General features: G+C 44.8%; 2 protein-coding genes across 5 annotated transcripts in view; one reads left to right on the top strand and one right to left on the bottom strand.

The window, feature by feature from the left end:
- The window catches only part of REV3L (REV3 like, DNA directed polymerase zeta catalytic subunit), a 129,307-nt gene extending 123,251 nt beyond the window's left edge, over positions 1-6,056 (top strand). For all 3 annotated transcript variants that reach the window (XM_074862302.1, XM_074862304.1, XM_074862305.1), the window contains 3 exons: positions 439-685; positions 2,085-2,294; positions 4,892-6,056. In XM_074862302.1, coding sequence (XP_074718403.1) covers positions 439-685; positions 2,085-2,294; positions 4,892-5,032 — 598 coding nt within the window. In that variant the 3' untranslated portion in view covers positions 5,033-6,056. The remainder of the gene's footprint in view (positions 1-438; positions 686-2,084; positions 2,295-4,891) is intronic.
- A 245-nt stretch (positions 6,057-6,301) lies between these two features.
- MFSD4B (major facilitator superfamily domain containing 4B) lies at positions 6,302-17,231 on the bottom strand. Of its 2 annotated transcripts, XM_074862306.1 has the most exons (4): positions 17,031-17,231; positions 16,755-16,923; positions 13,771-13,887; positions 10,029-11,285 (listed from the first exon to the last, which is right to left on the bottom strand). In XM_074862306.1, exons 1-4 carry the CDS (start codon positions 17,229-17,231, stop codon positions 10,042-10,044), a joined length of 1,731 nt encoding a protein of 576 aa, XP_074718407.1. In that variant the 3' UTR covers positions 10,029-10,041. The 2 variants fall into 2 exon arrangements, with proteins under 2 accessions (XP_074718408.1, XP_074718407.1); XM_074862307.1 differs by lacking the exons at positions 16,755-16,923; positions 17,031-17,231 and adding an exon at positions 6,302-9,974 and having other exon boundaries at positions 10,228-11,285; positions 13,771-15,365.
- Between the last annotated feature and the right edge of the window lie 1,739 nt (positions 17,232-18,970).

Raw genomic sequence — 18,970 nt, 5'->3', positions numbered from 1 at the left:
GCAACCTTGCTTAATATAAAATGTCTTCCAATTAAGCCATGCTTTTAAAATAAAAAAAAATAAAAATTAAGTCCTGGATTGATACCTCCTTCAAATTGAATTGTCCTTTGCTTTCTGGGTACTTGAACTCTTTTTAGGACCCTGGCTGCTCTTTATTAAGATACTTCTTTAAGGAAAGGGTAGCTAGAAAGCAGCCTGCGTGCAAATCCGAGTGACCTGAAACAGAACATATCTTTAGGGCACATGTTCCAAGTTCTAGAATTTGGGTCTGATAATGACACAAATTAAAAATGAAACAACCTGGCCCTGTGCTTCATAATGGACACTAACTTCCGTCATCTGGAGAGCTACTAATAAAATCAGATGGGGAAGTTTACAAGCAAATGAAATAACCATGAATTTGTCTCCGGGTGCATTATAAAGGTTATTTTTAAACAGGAGAATGCTCGCCTATGACCGTCGCTCTGAGCCACGAGTTGGAGAGCGAGTGCCCTACGTCATTGTGTACGGCATGCCCGGCCTGCCCCTGATACAGCTGGTGAGGCGGCCCACCGAAGTCCTGCAGGATCCCAACCTGAGGCTGAACGCTACCTACTACATCACCAAGCAGATTCTGCCGCCACTGGCCAGGGTCTTCTCACTTATTGGCATAGACGTCTTCAGCTGGTACCACGAGTTGCCACGGGTGAGTGCTTGAAAGCAGATTACAAACGCAAGTGCATCTGTACAGTGTTTGGTTTTAGCGTGACTTTTAATGGAATGAGGTTTGTATGAGGCAATGGTAAAGGTTATTTTACAAGGCAGTGTTTGATGCCCAAACATGCAGACCTGATTCTTAGATCTTCTGTGTGTGTTTTTTCGTTTAGTAAATCAATTTTTTCAGCCAGCCCTTCTGTGCAGGGTTGATCACACTGTCCTCTTCTATTTTTTGACCCCATCCATAGTTTAAAAGAATATTTTGCCATAACTATATTTTTAGCAATGCTTGTATATGTATCTGTTTGCCTGTACCACCTTTTAAATCTCTCTCTGGTAGATACTGAAACTCCTGGTTTTGCAAGATGTTCTGAAGAGCCTTTCTCATCATAGAAAAGGTGGTAATGCCCCAGCAGCAGGAACACTTTTTTAAAAATCTGCATCACCAGAAATTTTAAACTAGTTTATATCCAAACCTGACTTTCCTAAAAATTAAAGAAATCATTGAGATGCAGGAAGTGTTGATAACTGGATTTTAGCGTGATCCCCCTGACAAAACGGCTGGTGACAGTGTATCTGCGTAGTTTGGTTACTCTGCTTGGTGTAGGCTTCAGCAGCAGGGCAGGACATCACGTTTCCCACTGCAGACTTTTAATGTAGCCTTGACTGACTTCAGTTCTGCTGCTTTTCTCTACCTTCCTGATGGCACCGTGACACTCACCTGAAGTGTTTCCAACAAGCTGCTCTAAAAAGGCGCAGAGCGCCAGGCCTCTGCAAGGCCAGGGAGCGCCAGGGAGGTGAGAGGGAGCCGAGCAGCTGAGTGTTTGAAGCAGGGGAGTGAGGGATAGCACCGAGCTGAGTCATGCAGCACCATGAGCGAGTGCAGAAAACCAACCTCCCTGGACGAGGGGACAGCCGTGAGGCTTTGTCCAGGGAAATCGGAGCCTGAGCTGGAGCCACAGAGCAAAGGACGGTGTCAGCTCTGTGACGCAACTCGAGGGGCGGCAGGATCCAGGAGGCGGCCACTGGGCACGCTGGGATGTGACGAAGTCAATCAGCACCTACAAAGGAACAACTGCAGGAGGCAAAGCTTGAGATGAGCTCAGGAATTTACCGGGTGACTGAGGATTTCTTTGGTTACTCTTTTCTGGTGAGATTCCCTGTGAAATAGGTGTGTGTGGGTGCACTCTGTTCAGTGTATCACTTCAGGGCAAGTGCTGTGCTCTTCAGAGTGATGTGATCCATGTTAATAATCTGTGTGTGAGCCCATGCCCTGCAGGCTGTGTTGCACTTTCATACTCCTTTTAAAAAAACAGGCTCTGTAACCTAGGCCTAAGGCGAGCTGCTCTCTTGAAAGTTCATTACCTCTTAATTATTTTTTTTAACAGATTCAAAAAGCTGCCTCGACTGCCCGCAGCGAGCTAGAAGGACGCAAAGGCACAATCTCCCAGTATTTCACGACCTTACACTGTCCTGTGTGTGATGAACTGACCCAGTACGGGATCTGTAATAAGTGCAGAAGCCAGCCACAGCATGTGGCAGTGATTCTCAACCAAGAAATCCGAGAGTTGGAGCGTAAGCAAGAACAGCTGGTCAAGGTACGATTAAAGCATTGTCAGATGTCTGTCAGCCAAAGACAGGGGCTGAAATTTCAAAGCAGCGTGTTACTGAGTGCCCCCAGCTGAAATGGGAAGTACAGTCTGGGTGTTAAATGTGTTACAGCTTGTTTGCTTTTCCCATTGCAGCTGAAGGCAGCACAGCAGCTGTTCCTCTCCTTAGCTTTGCATAAAACTGAAGGCAAAGGGGGGGATCAGAACAGAAGATGCTTTTCTCCTTTTCTTCTTTTTCTAAGAGTATCCTACGTGGTTTGTAAGTGCCTTTTTATAAGGATAGTGATGAAGAGTTAAAAGTATGAAAGTTTCACCTTTTTTTTCATTAAAATAAGAGATGATGTTCTAGTAACAAAAATGTTTGTCCCAGAAAATACATTTATTATCTAAAATTTAATTATAAAACACGGGGATGTGTGTTAGCTTGGGGGTTTTCTTGTTACCTTTCCTCTCGATAGGAGTTTTCCAAGCTGCTTTTTTCACTTGAGCTAGAAGTCAATTAAGAGGGTAGCTGACTGTGCTTTGCGAATATATTATAGCAAAGCACAGTGCCTCCCCTTGCAGAAACATATGCATATCCTCACCTAATTTTTCTACTGTCATCTTTTACAATTAATAAATATTTTTGTTAACATTTATTTTCAGCATTAGCACGTGAACCATTTTAAAGACTTGTCTGAATTGCGGGGATATAAATGTTCCTGCAGTCTGGGCATTGATTTCATAGGTTCCCATGGGGCTCTGTTGCTAGAAAAACATTATAATTCACTATCATAAATATTGCATTACTAAGGTGTGGACTCATTTCTTGCTCTGTTTTGTAAAATTTGCTCTGATTGGTGTTGTAAATGCCAGCAAAGGAAGGCAGTGCATGTTGTGCAGTTTTCCTGTGGCACTCTGCACCTTTCACATTGCTTTTGTCCTGGAATACCTCAGAACTTGGCAGATGGGTCCAGCCCCGCAGCAGGATCAGTGGGTTTGATCAGAACATTCTTTTGTCCTTGCAGCAGGTCAGCAAGGCCTAGGATCACATTCTAGTCGGTGTTTAATAACTCAACCTCTCTGTAAGAGCATCTGTTGTATATTACTAGGAAGATGTACGTTTCCTGGCAGTGTTCCAGGCCAGGACAGTGTTTTGAGCAACCTGGTCTAGTGGCAGGTGTCCCTGCTGGTGGCAGAGGGGTTGGAACTAGATGATCTTTAAGGTCCCTTCCAACCCAAACCATTCTAGGATGCTGTGATCCTTAACAGCTTAAATTCTTGGCCCTCCTAGATTATAAACATGCCAGAGCCAGCAGAAAACTGATAGAACACAGAATCATACGTTATTTTAAAACGCACTTGAGAATTACATGCCATAGGTTAAGGCCGTAGACTTCTCCACTCTACACAAACTGAACTTAGGAAGTGTCTCGAGTACCATTTAGTTTGGTCCCTTGAGTTCAAACCAGCCACAGCCTTTTTCCAAAGAACTAGGGTAGGCTTATTTCTGAGGTTCTTCTAGTGGTTACAAACCTGGAACAAACCACTTAAATCCTGTTCCTTTTGGTCATGGCTGCAGGTCAGAGGACTAGTGTCCTCTGAGGTGCCCCATGTGGGACTTGGCCGAGAGGGGCTGCTCCTCCCCAGCTATTGTCAGTTTGAGTTTCTGGTCTGCAGGGATTCGGTGCTGATACAGGCTTGGCTGCGAGGGTCACTGGGGCCCAAATAATTTTAGTTTGGAAAGAAGGAAAAGAACTAATTTTCAGAGCAAAGGACATGATTTTGATTTGTTGTTCAAACCATGCAAACGGTAGGATAACCTTCTGTAACATTTTGATGTTACAAAACATGAGTGTGGTTGGAAGCAAATTTCTTGAGTTTTTGGAAAAAACACTGGAGGTCGCAGATACTGGAAAGGATTAAAAATAAAATGGCAAAGCAGGGGCCTTTAGTTTTCTGAAGGTAGCTACCTTTGGAAAAACTGCCTGCTGCTATTTTATTCCCTCAGGTATCTCATGTTGGAAGTATTTTCAAGCAGCATTAACTACATTAACAAGTAGTTCTATGACCAAGGAGAGCAGTGGAACCCGCGTGCCCTGTGTATTTCTGTCTTGGGATTGATTGAGTTGGAAAGTAAAACTCTAATTGAAGCTTATCTCCAAACAGGAGTAGTTTATTAAGTCCCTTTCCCGTGTAGAGAATAACTGCAGAACAGTTTTGTCTTTTTTCACTAGGAAACTTTTTTTTATCATGAATGTAACACGCTGCCCCACTTCAATCCATTCCATTTATTTACCTTATTTTTTCCCAAGTGCCACTAGGTACGAGTGGAACTTAACTAGCGGGGTTGAAACCCGTGGCCCTGCGATGCTGCGGGTCTGTGCCCGGCTCGGGGTGGGCGCTGCCAGTTGGGCACCAGCAGCCAAACCAGCAGCCGGACGGGACTGGAGCTGCGCTGGATCCCCCCACGCCGGGGGGAAGCTCAGGGCTGGCAGGGCAGAGCTGATACAGCGCTGAGGACTTGGGAGTCCTGGGTGATGTATGTTAAGTTTAAGCTCGTGTTAAGTTTAAAATAACGTTTTGTTTTTTTATGTGTAATCTAGCTATGCAAGAACTGTACAGGCTGCTTTGATCGACAGATCCAGTGTGTCTCCCTCAACTGCCCAGTACTTTTCAAGCTCTCAAGAGTAAGCAGAGAACTGTCAAAGGCACCATATCTTCGCCAGCTGCTTGACCAGTTTTAAATGATCTGTGTTACAGGATTCCAGGTGCTATTTTTTTTTTTTTCTTCAGTGTTTACCACACTAAGACTATTGTGCATGGTGCTTTTTCAATTCTCATCTAGTCCAGGATTTCCATTTTAACTGTTGGGTTTATTATCTGAAGAATAATGAACGCTTATCCTAACTAAATTAAAAAAAAAAAATACATTTGTTGATCTATGAATAGCTCACTTTTTAAGATGTACAAATTTCTTCTTTCTTTCATGTTTCTAACATACTGTTTTATAATGCTGATGTTGAAATAGCTCTGTGTAACATCTTGTAAATCCATTTCAAAGTAGAAGTCAAGTTTACTTCCTGGAGGAAGGAGCACTGAAAACCTCTTGAAATGATAAAACCATTAGTGTGTGTTCTTGAACTGTCAGTATCAAGACGTGTTACTTATATATTACCCATTCACTTTATAATTTTGTCTGCGAAATATTTTGTAAATACACTTTTTTACTTTTCAAACAACTGAGTAAAATAATGTGCAATGACTTTTATACAGATAATTTTAAAGTTGGTTGGTATATCTCCTCCTAAGTTTTGCTTGATTCCAAGTAGATTGTTATTTTGATCAGACTGTGCAAGCAGTAGTATCATGTGTAGCATTTTGAAACATTATTTTCTAAAAATTGCTGTCTTGCTTTAGCTATTAATGGGGCATTGTGAGGAACTGTGCAAAGACATTTTTGTTACAAACCTGTGGGACTGTTGCAATACTTTAAATATAAAATTTTATTCCATTTTTGCTTGTTTTGTATAGACATTTCTATTGCTTCTAAATATGCTTAAAATATTTTCTTTCCTTATGTACTGTACAGTTAAATCTTATTTGCCACCATCTTGACAAAATGTGTATTTAGAATATTTGTATAACTGTATAAAATGGAAAAGGAATTATGTGGTCAGTGCATTGTTTTCTAAACTGGAAATCATTTTGTTTTAGAAGTTAATAATGGAAACCATATTAAAGTTGAATAAAATGATATGGTAAAAATTACATGGTTTTTTTCTATTTGCCCTCAATTGCAGGCACCTTTGTTTCCCCGGTTCGGCACACAAGTAGTGATGTAGACAGGACTGCTCAAGTAAGAGCTAAGAATCCACAATTCCATTTCCAGCTTAAGCTCTGGGATCCAAAACCTCAGTACCAGTTCTTGGAGGCCTTCCCCAAACCAGACGAGAAACGTTTCCAGTTTTCTGTTTGTCAAAACAGGAGTAAGTTTTAAATTTAGAAGTCCAGAGTAGCTTTGAAAAATAGAACAAAACTTTATTTACATCAGGGAACCTGAGTGCCTTCTCCAGTTAAGAATTTATTACATTCAAGATACAAGTCAGTCTATTAAATTTCACATTATACAGTACAATGTAAACCCACACCAAGCAGAATAAAAACTATTAAATATGTAATAGAACACCCACAGATTGCGATGCGCTTTTATGCAAAATAACTAAAAATACCCCATCAAGGCACACACCTTTGCCTACTCTTGCATTCTAGCGTTGGTCACATACAGAACGAAAGTGCAAATGCCAGGGCTAACGTGTTAGTGCTTATGGTACAATCCAGCAGTTGGCAGAGCTTTGGGTATCTAAATAAAAAGATTCAATGACATTTAACTGCAAGAGGTTGTTACTTTTAACACCCGAGTCAAGGGGCAAGTGCCATTCTTCAACTCAGTCCCGGCTTTATGGACCAAAATATGATTCTTAATAGATTCAGGTATCTAATCTAATCCACGGACCACAGTTCTTGTCCTCAACACAGAGATGACTTTTCTGGCATGCAAGGTGATGGTAAAGTACTACAGTTTACTTCAAGTAATTTCAGCCCATAGTATGTAAATTTAAGTGTTTAAGCTTTCTGGAGGATCTGTAACTTAAAAGGCACTGTAAAGAGATCCTCACTGTAACTGTATATGCCAGGAAGCAATTTGCTTGGAAGGAAATTTAAACATGTAAAAACTAACATTCGCTGGCTGAAAACAAGCCTTGAGAAACACCAAAATCCAAGAGCTAGGAAAGCTACAGCCTTGAACATGAAGGGACCTCTAGAACTGCTGTGAGCTGCACTCAGCATTGGAAATGTCCTAGGTCTGTTGTAACCTTAAATGGCTTCAGATGTTTCATTTTCATTAAAGGGCAGCCCCTGCTCTTCAAAGCATGCTTGGAGGGGAGAGGAGAACAAGTTCTATACAGATATTCCATGTCAAGGTTGAGGCCAGAACTAAGAAGCAGAGGCTCTAAGTGCTCACTAAAAATGGCTCCAAATGTAGACATCATCCAGACAAAGGCCTCCACCTATCGCTGGGACGGGATTTTACCTGGTACCACTCCCAGGAGCTACCCGGGTTCCGCTCTGTCTCCCCGCCACAGCTTCTGGGTCCTTCACCTTCTGTGAAAGGCTGCTCTTACCCGGCAGCCCAGGCTCTTGCTCTGTCCCTTCTCCTCAGGCCTCCTGCTTGGAAGGGGGAAAATGGGGATGAATTCAAGTGACACGTGCAGGAATTAATATGGCCAGTAAAAAAAAAAGATTTAAAAAATCTTTGTTGGGAAGACATTAGAAACACAAATAACTGTGTATATATAAGCGGTAAGTAGATCAGGTCAGAGCACATTTCTCAATGCAGCTTTACTTTCATTTTCTGGTCTTTAGTACTTGATTATGCAAGACCGGTTACCTATCCCTGAGAACAATCTTAGGTGCAGGACATTCCAATTTCATTCCAAAAATTAGCATATGAATTGGGGATTATTTAAAATCTTCCTGGTTGCCAAGTGTGTTTCTTAAATGAATTTTCTCCTGGCAACATGATCTCAGGTCTGGGGAAACTTCTTTCCCTCGCCGGCAGTCCCAGTGGAGCCTGTGGACTGCAGTGACAGTGGGGAGCTGTAACTTCTGCTCTTTGTCCTGCACCGAACCCCCTTCCTGCCAAAGGAAACCCGTGACCTCCCCGGGGAGCCGGGAACCCTGCAAAAGTGGAGCAGAAGCAGTTACCGCTCCCCCCTCCCCGTCCTCCTGCGGGATTTACCCTTTACCACCTACTTCCTCAGCCTCTGCTTCCTACACACCCACAGCAGTTACTGGGGCGAGAAGGAAGAAGGGGAAAGGAAAGCTGAGGAAACGCAGGTTTAATCCGCGCCCATCTCAGTCACCACCTCTGCCACACCCCATCAAGGCCCTACAGCCCTACTCCTGTTGTCCAAATGCTGTCACCTGTACCTAGAACAGGGTTTGGCCTGATACTCAAAAGCATTTACCATTACTTTAAGCAAAGAGAACCCTCATGTAGCAAGTGACACAAGGCTGTATTTTAAAGTGCAGGTTCATGCATTGCGCTGGAAAAGATGCCACAGAAGTGCACATACACACAAGAGAAAACAAGGAATTGGGCAAAAACCACACTGGCATTTAAGTGCTAAAAGCAGAGGGAGAAGGAGGCCCTTTGACACGGCAAGATGCAAAAAAAGTTGATTCCTGCTTCTTACCAACTTCTCAGAAGAAAGGCAAAAGCCACAAGGTTCGAGGTTGCACACTCGGAGGAAAAGAGAGGAAACAAAACCAGACCTGAAAATACACTGAACATTCAAGGTTCTGTGCTGTGTTACATCTAGAGCTCTTGTGTTAGTAAATCAAACTTCTCAGCAAGAAAAATACTAATAAAAGTGCAAAGTAAAAAATCCCAAACATGAGCACATGCTGATCACACAGCCTTAAAAAAATACTTAACCTACAAATTTGGAGTTTCAAGTAGACAAATTGCAAGATTACCGTTTCAGAGTCAGATTTCTGCCATTAGCTGCTGCTTTTTTTGCTCTTCCTGGGGAGGCCTCGCTGGCCTGACGGGGCCTTCCAGGGTCTCCTCGCTCAGCAGCAACCAACCTACAAACACAAACCTCCCGCTAGGGAGAGTCCCCCTGTGAGTCACCACCCAGAGAAACAAAACCCAAACAGCACCAATCCAACCGGCAAGGGGCGAGCGATGGGACAGTACAACCCAAAAGGATTATCTCATCGGTAACTCCCCCTCATTCTCCAATTTTCATACATGAAATTCTTGGCACAGGAAGCCAGAAAAGTTGTTAAAACCTCAACTTGAACAACTGGCTTCAAAACATCAAATCCCTATGTCAATACCATATATTAAGTCATCTTTTTATATACAATTTTATCATGTTCTTCATACATTTATTAATTTCAGTGGTAGCGCACTGATTAAAATCACAGATACTTTAGACTATTTAGATTTGTCACCACTGTTTAACCAGTAAATCAGAGTTAAGCATTCTAGCAGATTGATACGACTCATTTTGTCCCGCTTCCCATACTCCACTCCTTTTAAATGACCCAAAGGCATGGTTTCACTCCTAAAAATTATTTTTTCATTTCTTCTCGTCTTAGTGACAGAACCAGGAAATTATATAGTTTGCCAACAGGTTACCCGATTTACAGCCGCTGGGTGTCACCTGAAATTTAACTTGATTTCCTGGTTTATGTCACACACAAATGTTCAGTGCAGCAGAAACATTCCTTTTTCACGAGGTAAGAAAGCTCAGTGTCACAGATAACAGATTTCTCTTCCCTCTCGTGAAAATGCTTTGTGACCAAGCACCTCGAAACTGCACCCTCCGGTCACCCAAAAAACAAGTGCTCTGAGCAGTCCCCTTCTTTCCTAGTCAGTTCTTCTTACAGCATATATTAAAGGCATGCCTCATATTTAGAAAACATCTCTTACGGTTTAACATTTTCAGATTCATCTACACATTTTATCACGTTACCCCATTCACACCACGGTGGACTCTCCCATGCCAAGACATGTCGGCTGCAGGCTGAAAAGGGAAGGGAAGGAAGGGCCGGATGAACGCGCCGAACTCTGCACCACTCTAAAGGGATTCTTGAGCCACCTGACAAGAACAGCTACAATTCAATTGCATTTCCGTTTTAAAAAAAAAAAAAAAAAAAAAAAAAAAAGTCAGCTTTTACTTTAATCGTTCTTCTCCCGATCAACATTTCCATTTTTTCTCCCAGGGGAGCCCCCAGCAACCACTGGAGGGTCGCACAGTGCATCGTCCAGCTGGGGCTGGAGAGGGGCTTTGGCTGGCGAGTCCCCTGGTATCTTACGGGAGGTCTCTACCACAGAGTTTTTCAGCGTGTCATTCATTTCTATTACCTCAAAGTCCGCTTCGTTCCACTCTCCCGCATCCTCCTCATCCTCTTCATCCTCATTAAGCCCCGAGTTTGACAACAAAGCTTTCCGGTCCTCGCTCTCACTCACTTCTTTCAAGTCGCTCTCCCCGGGAGAGTTGGCCAACTTGTACATCACAGGGAAGAGTACAACCGTCATCACGGAGGTCACCAGGGCGGTGTACATAACCACCGGAACGTGCTGGAACCTTCCTTGAAGGTACCCCACCACGGCAGGAATGCACATCTCACCCAGCGCAGCGCCGATCACAAACAGAGAAGCTGATTTTCCTTGCACCACCGTGTACTGCTCTATCCAGGAGATGCCGCTGGGGAAGATGGTGGCCATGGAGGCTCCATACACGGCGGTTCCCACCCACAGTGAGGCCGGGTGCCGCGCGAAGAAGGCCAGGCACAAGGAGGAGGTGGCAGAGCCTACGATACTCAGCAGGATCATGGTGCCAGGGTACAAGCAAGCGGCACAGAATATCGCCACTCCTCTGAAAGCAGCAAACGCGCCCCAGAAGACAGAATTCAAAGCGGCCGCTTCGTTTTCTTTCATCTCGGCAAAGACCTTTGCGTAAGTAAATATGTAAGAACCGTAAGTGACCTCCGCTCCCACATAGCAGAAGAAGAATACAAACAGGAGCATAATAAGAGCATAGTGGTATTTGGCAAACGTGCACTTCTGCAGAGACGCCTTTGATTTGTCTCGAGCTGAGCTGCCCTTTGAATACAAAATAAAAAAGAAGAAAGAAACTAACAGCAGATAGGTCCCTATGACAACATAGGACCACAAAAAGTCTGCACCGAGATGGTGTTTCAGCGCTGACGTAGCTGATGCAGCTGATGCTGTCGGCACAGACCTCAGGACGGACTGGTTTGTCTTTTCAGCTCCTGAAAGTTCTTTAGATTCAGAGCCTCCCAAGGCCATTTTAGCCAGGATCGGAGCCACAAACGCACCAACAGCAAAACTGAAGTGCAAGGCCTGCATATGTGGCCCAGCCTCTGCTCCCCAGGTGTTCAGAGCCAGTACATTGCCACCTGCAGATCCGAGAGAGGAGGATTCAGTCATTTTAGTCTGACACCAGATACTGTTTTAAAGAAAAACAAAACAAAACAAAACAAAACAAACCATAACCTATATTACTAATTCCATTGGCAATAATACCAGGTTTAGCAAATACAGTGTGCAAAATTGCAGTTAACTGAAATTCCACCCGCAAGCACCTTAAACCCATGTGATTACTTGAGCTTTAGGAGGGTATTTACAGCAGTCAAAACGAAGAGCCACACAATGGGTTAATCCAGCAGCGATGGCCATACTTCACTGCTGCGCCAGGGGAGGTTTAGATTGGATATTCAGAAAAATTTCTCCACCAAAGGGTTTGTCAAGCACTGGAAAAGGCTGCCCATGTGGTTGAGTCGCCATCCCTGGAGGTATTTAAAAGACGTGGAGATGTGGTGCTTAGGGACATGGTTTAGTGGTGGACTTGGCAGTGTTAGGTTAAAGGTCTTTTCCAACCTAAACCATTCGATGACTCTAATTTACCCTGCTTGACGATTTGCAGCATTTTTCAGCCTTTTTTCAAAAAAGCAAATGTAACCGCTTCTCATTTCTGTAACTATTAACAGCAACAATGCACAATGCTAAGAATCAGAGGCCTCGTTAACATCCCAGGAAACATCAAGGATCACTTGCTTCAGATGGGCTGGGGCTACCCCCACTGCGTTCAAACGACTTTCCAGAAGCGGAAACATTTACAATAATACCACTGCAAGGACCAAACTACAACACCCTCAGATCAACAACAATGCTAGAAAATAAGATCTCAGAGAAACATTTTTAAATCGTCCCCGAGATGAATGCAGAAAGATAAGAACAGTAATCAAATTCCTGTGCTACAGTACAGCAACCCTTGTCACTCAGCACTAACACTCTTCCAAACGAATCCAGTTACTCTACTGCCTTGCTCTTAAGTTTCTCCTGCTACTCCCGCTCAGGCTGGGAAGTCTCCCTGCCTCAAAGGCCTGAGTTCCAAGCAGCGAACACACCCACTGAAGGCATTTTTACAATAAACCAACAGGATTTTCCCCTACGAAGAATTTTTAAACCAAGCGCCATGTATGATGATCCTACGAGGGGCAGTAAATACACCTTTGCGCTCAGGTTATTTAGCCACGCAAACCCGTCTTTTTCACCACTGGATCCTGGATCATGCTCTGAGCTCTAACAGACTCCCTCAAACTCCGCAGAGTTAGGGCAGAGGGTTCCCACGTGCAGCCATCGTTCCTCTGTGCTGCCTACCAGAGCCAAACCGCCGAAACCAAGCCCCGGCTGGGATGCTTCCAGAGCTGTTTGGCTAGCTAGGCTAACACATCAGCCAGCTCCTTCTCAGAAATAAGCCTGCCCCAGAGCTGGTCAGCTGGCTCCAGTCATACCTCGCTGGCTCGTAAGTAGCCACAGGCTGCCTCAGTGGGCCGGGCAGTCGGCACACTGCCGGGACATTGCTGGGGAGGTGCCAGGCGAGCGGCCGCCTCTCGCGGCTTTACCAGCAATGCTCCGCTGCCGATGTAGTTTTGGTTGTTTCCTGATCCCCAGCTGCAAGTCCACCAGCGTCATCCAGTCGTCTCTAAGCATGCTCAGGTCTCTTGCCATGGCCTCGCCTCCTGCCCTGAGCTGCCTGCTGCAGCCAGCCAGCACTAGCTCATCCTTGCTAAGCCAAGCCCAACAAACTCATTGCTGGGGGGAGTTTCTTTTTCGTACCACTGGTATAACCGACCTTTCCAACCACACCTGGACATGTTTGCTCTCCAACTTCACCTGCACATCTTCCTCCAGTAAGGAGCCTCTACTAAGAAATCAGTTTTGAACAGCTTTGCAGCAAAAGTGGGTTTTTTTTCCCCAAGCCATTCGCAGTGTGCATGTGCCACAGACTTACCATTTGGGGGATAAAATAAATCTGTATTCCCAAACACGTAAGCAGGGCTGGCCAAGGGCAGCAAATATTCCTTAATTCAGGAAGATGGATGCCATGGTAGTGTAAGTGAGCTGTGGCAGTAAATGTCTGCTGTGAATCCCCAAATGCTGCCTAGCCAGCTTTAGGCAGGCAACTCTCCAACACCGCAACTGTGAGAAACCCTCTCTTGAACACCAGGGCTTGCTCAGGACTAACTTTAGCTCCAGCTGGCACTAGTGAAGCGTAACCTGACCAGCTTCCTGTAGATGAGTAATTTAAAGAAAACACTGCTTAAAGAGCATGTGACACTTTCTTTACACCTGTAATTGCCCACTGAAATATGCGCTGATCTTCTCCAGGAAGCAAGAGACGCCCAGCTGCCCACACCCCCTCGAGAAGGCCTGTTACACAAACACTGCAAGTCTCAGGACCAGAATAATCCAAGAATCCCGGCCAGGTAAAACAGCTCCCCTCTTTTAATTCAAGATGACATACCAGCAACAGTTTCAGTGAGCTCGAAGTTTCCCCTTAGTTTGGTGAAGGAACTCTTGGACCACATGGTCCCTTACCTGTGTCTAGAATTCCCATGGAAGCTCCAATAACCGACATCAAGACAGTTAACAGCAGGGATTTCTTACACCAGGGTATCCCATAAAGACCAACCGTTGTTCCAAACATGGATAATGCTGGAAAGGTTAAAAAAACAAAACAAAAACCCCACATACTACAGTTTCCATTTAAACTACAAAACATAACAGAAGACCAAGAAACACAAACACATTCATAATTATTAAAGTTACAGATAATCCTAATAGGTGATGGAACCTAACGACCTCAATTCATGATTAACAGAAGCAGCTAGGAAGTTCAACAGAATCATTTTTCACTTGGAAAACCAGAATTTCATCAGAATATAAACACTACAAGAAAAATCTGTTTTGCCAAAGTTTTCTTTGCAAAGGGAGTAGCATCTGCTGCTAGAGCACTTAAGAAGTCTTCTGCAAACTTTTGCTTTACGAGTGCTATTTCAGCATCTTCTGAAAACTTCTGATCTAGAAATGTTACTTTACCCTGGAAGAATTAAAACATGGTTTTGAACAGTATCAAGTTTTCTTTCCCTCTGAGAACTACAGAGGATTACATCTGGCTCAATTTTAAGAGCCCAAATCACTAAACTCTCAGAATCCCATGAAGTGATTGCACCTTGGCCAACGAGCAACCTCCATATAAAAATGCTGACTTTCATTTATATTCTGTTCTCACATGAGGGATGTATTCCAAGGGATTTCTGGAGTTTTAAGAGACAAAACTACAAAATTTCTCATCATAAATTTAGCAGCAACTCATTAACTGTATTACTTTTGCTATTATTAACTACACTTACAACATGCCATTTCAAAAAATATTATTTAGCAGATGGAAATTATTACAGTTTGGGAGGAAGTTCAGCAGATAAATCCCATGCTTATAATCACCTTCATAATAAAATAAACTGCAATTAATATCTTCAATATACACTATTAGGCTTTTAGAAAGCTTGTACCAGTTCAGATGTCTCTTATTTTTCAAATCAATGCTTGATCATAGGTGGGGCAGATAATTACATCTATCCCCATTGATCTTTAAGTAAGAACTTAGTTTTTTTCCAAACAAAAACCAACAACAACAAACAAAGGGAAAAAAAATCAATATCCATAGCGAGATACTTGAAATGCATGCCTCAAAACATTTTTGAAGCTTGGCATGCTGAGCTGCACAGAGGAAAAGCTAAAGATGGGGTGTATTAAGTACAGCATCTCAGATGCCCCACTCAGAGCTGAAAAGTAACTTCTCAGCAAGTTCTCAGTTGTCCAGCTCTATGCCTGAAGATTGGCACTCAAAAGCGTCCTTGACAAAGACAGATGATGTCTTCAATTTTTTCTCTGTGCAGTAGCAGTTTCAGCAGTTGAAAGATGGGAGGTGAAACTACACGAGCCAAAATCCCGTACAGGTAGCCCTCAGATGATAAAAACAAGACAAGATTCAAAGTTCAAACTGTGGTTTTGCCATAAGCACTACCAAGTTAGGAAGGATTAGGAGATGAATCATTTTCCAAGCATTATTGACAGCAGCTATTCTGTGTGATACCTCAAGAAAAGAAGCAAATACTAAATTATTTCAAGTTAACACCAACTTACACAGGTGTATTAATTCCATTGTGGAAGGTAAAGTCTCAAATGCCAGACACAGACAACTCTGACCTTGTCAGATGTACAAGGAGGCTAAAGGAAACCCACTTTACAGGTGTTCTGGAGGAAAGGAATAACAAACAGGAAGGAAACCAAATAAAGGCATCTTAGAACAAGAGCAAATAACAACTGATCCAGGGAGATGGGTATCTTATCCAGGGATAAGAAGAGACTTACTTCAAATGCTAGCAATGGAAAATGGATCTTCTCATGTTCTCTCAACTGCCCCTGTGATTACAGCACGGTGCTCAAGGGAGGAGGCACAGTTCTGTTTGAACCTCCCCAAGTACAGGGATGGGAAGGAGAAGGAAAAGAGCAGGCCCCGCTATCTGGTTTAGTCCCTAACTTACAACGCAAGGACACATACTGCCATTACTGCACATGAAAGAAGAAAAGGATAGGGCTTCTGCTCTTTTAGCTGTGCTCCAAGAATCTCTAACGTGTCTGAACGAGACACAAACGACTCTTAAGAGGAGCACTTCAATTCCGTAGGCTGTGTGGCTCTTGGTGACCAGACGGGTGAGCAGCCCCGCTCTGTGAGGACGAAGCCAGTCCTGCGCTCCTACCGGAGACAGCTTCCACCTGTCCAGAAAACTGTAAGATCATGAACCGTGGTTCCTACAGAGCTTAAGCATTTTCATAGCTAGGCAGCAACGGAGCAAGTTTCCACTGTCACAGGTGGTATCTAATGTTTTTCCATTTTAATTAAGTTCTAATTTGGTTAAGGCCCTCCAGTCAAAATCTCAGTACTTTTGTCCAGCACACAAAGACAATCATTTCTGATGAGCATTAAGGAAGGGAAGGGGTTTACGATGCTCTCCCCACAGAAGTGTGCCTCAGCATGCCTGCTGGAGGTTGCCAGTGTGTGCACATGAAAGCCAAAACACAGTTTATGCGTGTCATAGAGTGACATTTTAGATGCCTGTATGTTCCAAGAGTATCTATATTAAGCATATTTACTTGATACAAAGGAAAAAAAAAAAAAAAAGATTGTACTTTTCCTGTCTAAACCAAAGGCACCTTTTGGTCAATCGGTTCAAAACGCTATGCCTGTGCCCGGCGAGCCCAACCACTTGTGAACGGCGCCGTGCAGCAGTACTGCCCGGGGACACACGCTGCCAGAAAACCAAACCTAACGGGATATCGCGATAGCGAGCGATGGCGAGGGCCGGCACCGCGTGCCTCAGCCCCCCGCCCCGGTTTCCCCGCCTCAGCGCGGCCGCTGGAACGCGCTGCCTCTCCCCGCCGGGAAGCCCACGGGGAGCCCGAGCTGAGCGGACCCTTTCCGAGGGGGCGGTTTCCCTCCGGCCCGGCCCGGCACTCACCGAGGAGCAGGTGGGCGTTCATGCAGTCGAAGAGCACCCCCCCGAGCACCGACCCACCCAGGTAGCCCAGGGACCGGCCCACGAAGATGTAGTAGATGTCGCTGACGTTCTTGTGGACGTTGGCGGCCAGGTTTGGGAAGGTGGGCCCCAGCACCGCGATGCTCATCCCCTGCAACACATCGTAAAGGGGGTGACCTCGGCGGAGGGAGGGGAAGGGGCCGCAGGGGCGCTGAGCCGCCCCCCCTCACCGCCCGCCCGCCGGTCCCCGGCGCTCACCAGCCCCAGGAAGGCCGCGCACAGCGCCCCGGAGATGCACCACCGCAGCGCCGCTCCGTCCCCGCTCCGGCCGCACCGCCAGCCGCCGCCGACCACGGTCACCTCCGCCTGCGGCGCGGCGGGCAAGCGCGGCCCTGCCGCCGCCGCCGCCTCCCCCGGGGCGGCGAACCGGACGTGCTTCTTCCGCTCGGCGCCGGCCATGGCTCCTCGCGTCGCGGCGCCGGCGCCAACGGCCGCTGCGGCCCGCGGGGGGGGGGGGGGGGGGGGCGCGCGGGACCGCCGGCCCCACCCCCCGCATGGAGGTGCGCGGGGACTGCAGCTCCCGGCGTGCTCCGCGCCGCCAGGGGGCGGGGCTGGGCGCGCGCGCAAGATGGCCGCCGCCATCGAGGCTTTTGCTTCCTGTTGCCGTTCTCCAGCGCCTGCCGGCGGCGGCCCAGGGGCTCGGGCTGGGGTTACCGGGGCAATTAACGCCTGAACTTGTACGCTGCAAGTTGCGACAGCCTTAGGCCATACTGCTTTCAGCATAGTGAGGAGCCGATTAATTAAAAGTGCCCTTATAAACCAGAATCTTAAAAAAAACCCAAACACAAACCTGTGTTTTCCCATAACTCAACCTGTACTGGACCCTTCAGACAACTTAGCATAAACAGTCTTTGCCCTCTCCCTTGTCTGTGTCTTGGAAAGCTTTATAAGCATGCCAAGTCACAGAGTTGTTGGGTCTCCTCTGGGCTTAAAACACTTACCTAAACCTTGCCAAGAGTAGCTCACAGGCTTTCCAAAACGTTTCATTAGTGCTGTTCGGTACAGACATGCTACTCCCTGTAAGAAAGGCTTTAACTTTCAGCATACTTGTTATTTTTAAACCTCACAAACAACTCAAAGATAATTCCCAATTGGATTTTTGGTTTTGTTTTCCAAGTTGTTCAGAACAGAAAGATGGGCAGCCTCATCCTGTTTCTCCTGGCACTGGTTAGCATGTTGCAAGTATGACTCCAGTTCAGGATAACCTGTAAGAATGGATGCGTGCATTTAAAAAAAAAATCTAGCTACAACAAATAACTAAGCAAGAGAACATCTGAATGTGATTGGTCATAGCCACGTTAATACCTTTGCAAGGAGTGCAGTCTTACTATCAGATATCTGCAGAACGCTGCTGTTCATAGGTCCATCAGTAAGGAGTATTCCAAATAAAATAAAGTATAAAATAACAGTATCTCTTTTTTGAAAGTCATGCACACATCAAACCGCATTTCTAGATGTTAGTATTTTGCCCTGTTAATTAGCTTTCATGATGAATGCTGGTATAAAAATAGTTCCCTGGAAAAGGTACAAAAGTATTTGAAAATTATTCCATAAGCTTCTCCTCATTTTTGTTTTACATACTTACAAAGAGGTTTTGTACCTTGAGAGTGTACAAATGGCAACAGCACTCAGGGTCTTATAAAGATTTCGGGCAGATTTTTTCAAATTTTAATTTGAAATACAAGTAGTCTAGAGAATAACCCCAGGTGGAATGGGAATATTTCCCCCTTATCATTAGATATGTTTATTAAAGAAAATGAAATATTTGGCTCTACTACAAAGAAAAGGTGAATGAACTCCTGTGATTTACTGAAGCTGTCAATAAGGAAACACTTCATACTGCCAAGGTAAGCCAAGGTGAAATTGGTAGTAGGCCAGTAAATGATCAAAGGTCCACTGAATTACACTGGCAGTTCATGAGGCAAAAAATACAGTATTCTTTTAAAATGCCATTCAAGTTTATTCTACCAGTTTCTCTCCCTCAATTTTACTTCTGCCTTTTGTGAATGCAACTGTTCCGTAAGTTTGATATTAAACCCCAGAATGGAAAATAGAGTAGACAATAAAATTTTCATAAGCATGTAACTCTGGAAGTCAGTAGTTTACGTTTATAAACCGCTGGTCTTAAAATGGATCGT

Source organism: Strix uralensis, chromosome 3 (genome assembly GCF_047716275.1).
Source record: "Strix uralensis isolate ZFMK-TIS-50842 chromosome 3, bStrUra1, whole genome shotgun sequence".
Taxonomy (NCBI): Eukaryota; Metazoa; Chordata; class Aves; order Strigiformes; family Strigidae; genus Strix; species Strix uralensis.
The sequence above is the reverse complement of the archived record's forward strand: the minus strand, read 5'-3'. Positions and strand labels throughout refer to the sequence as shown.

What these genes read in the sequence shown, in the direction of transcription:
- MFSD4B (XM_074862306.1), bottom strand. Translation starts at nt 17,231, where the DNA reads ATGGCCGGCGCCGAGCGGAAGAAGCACGTCCGGTTCGCCGCCCCGGGG. An exon ending in GCGCGGCCTTCCTGGGGCTG is followed by an intron (nt 16,924 to 17,030) that starts GTGAGCGCCGGG and finishes GATGTGTTGCAG; the next exon opens with GGGATGAGCATCGCGGTGCT. An exon ending in CATGGGAATTCTAGACACAG is followed by an intron (nt 11,286 to 13,770) that starts GTAAGGGACCAT and finishes TCGGATCTGCAG; the next exon opens with GTGGCAATGTACTGGCTCTG.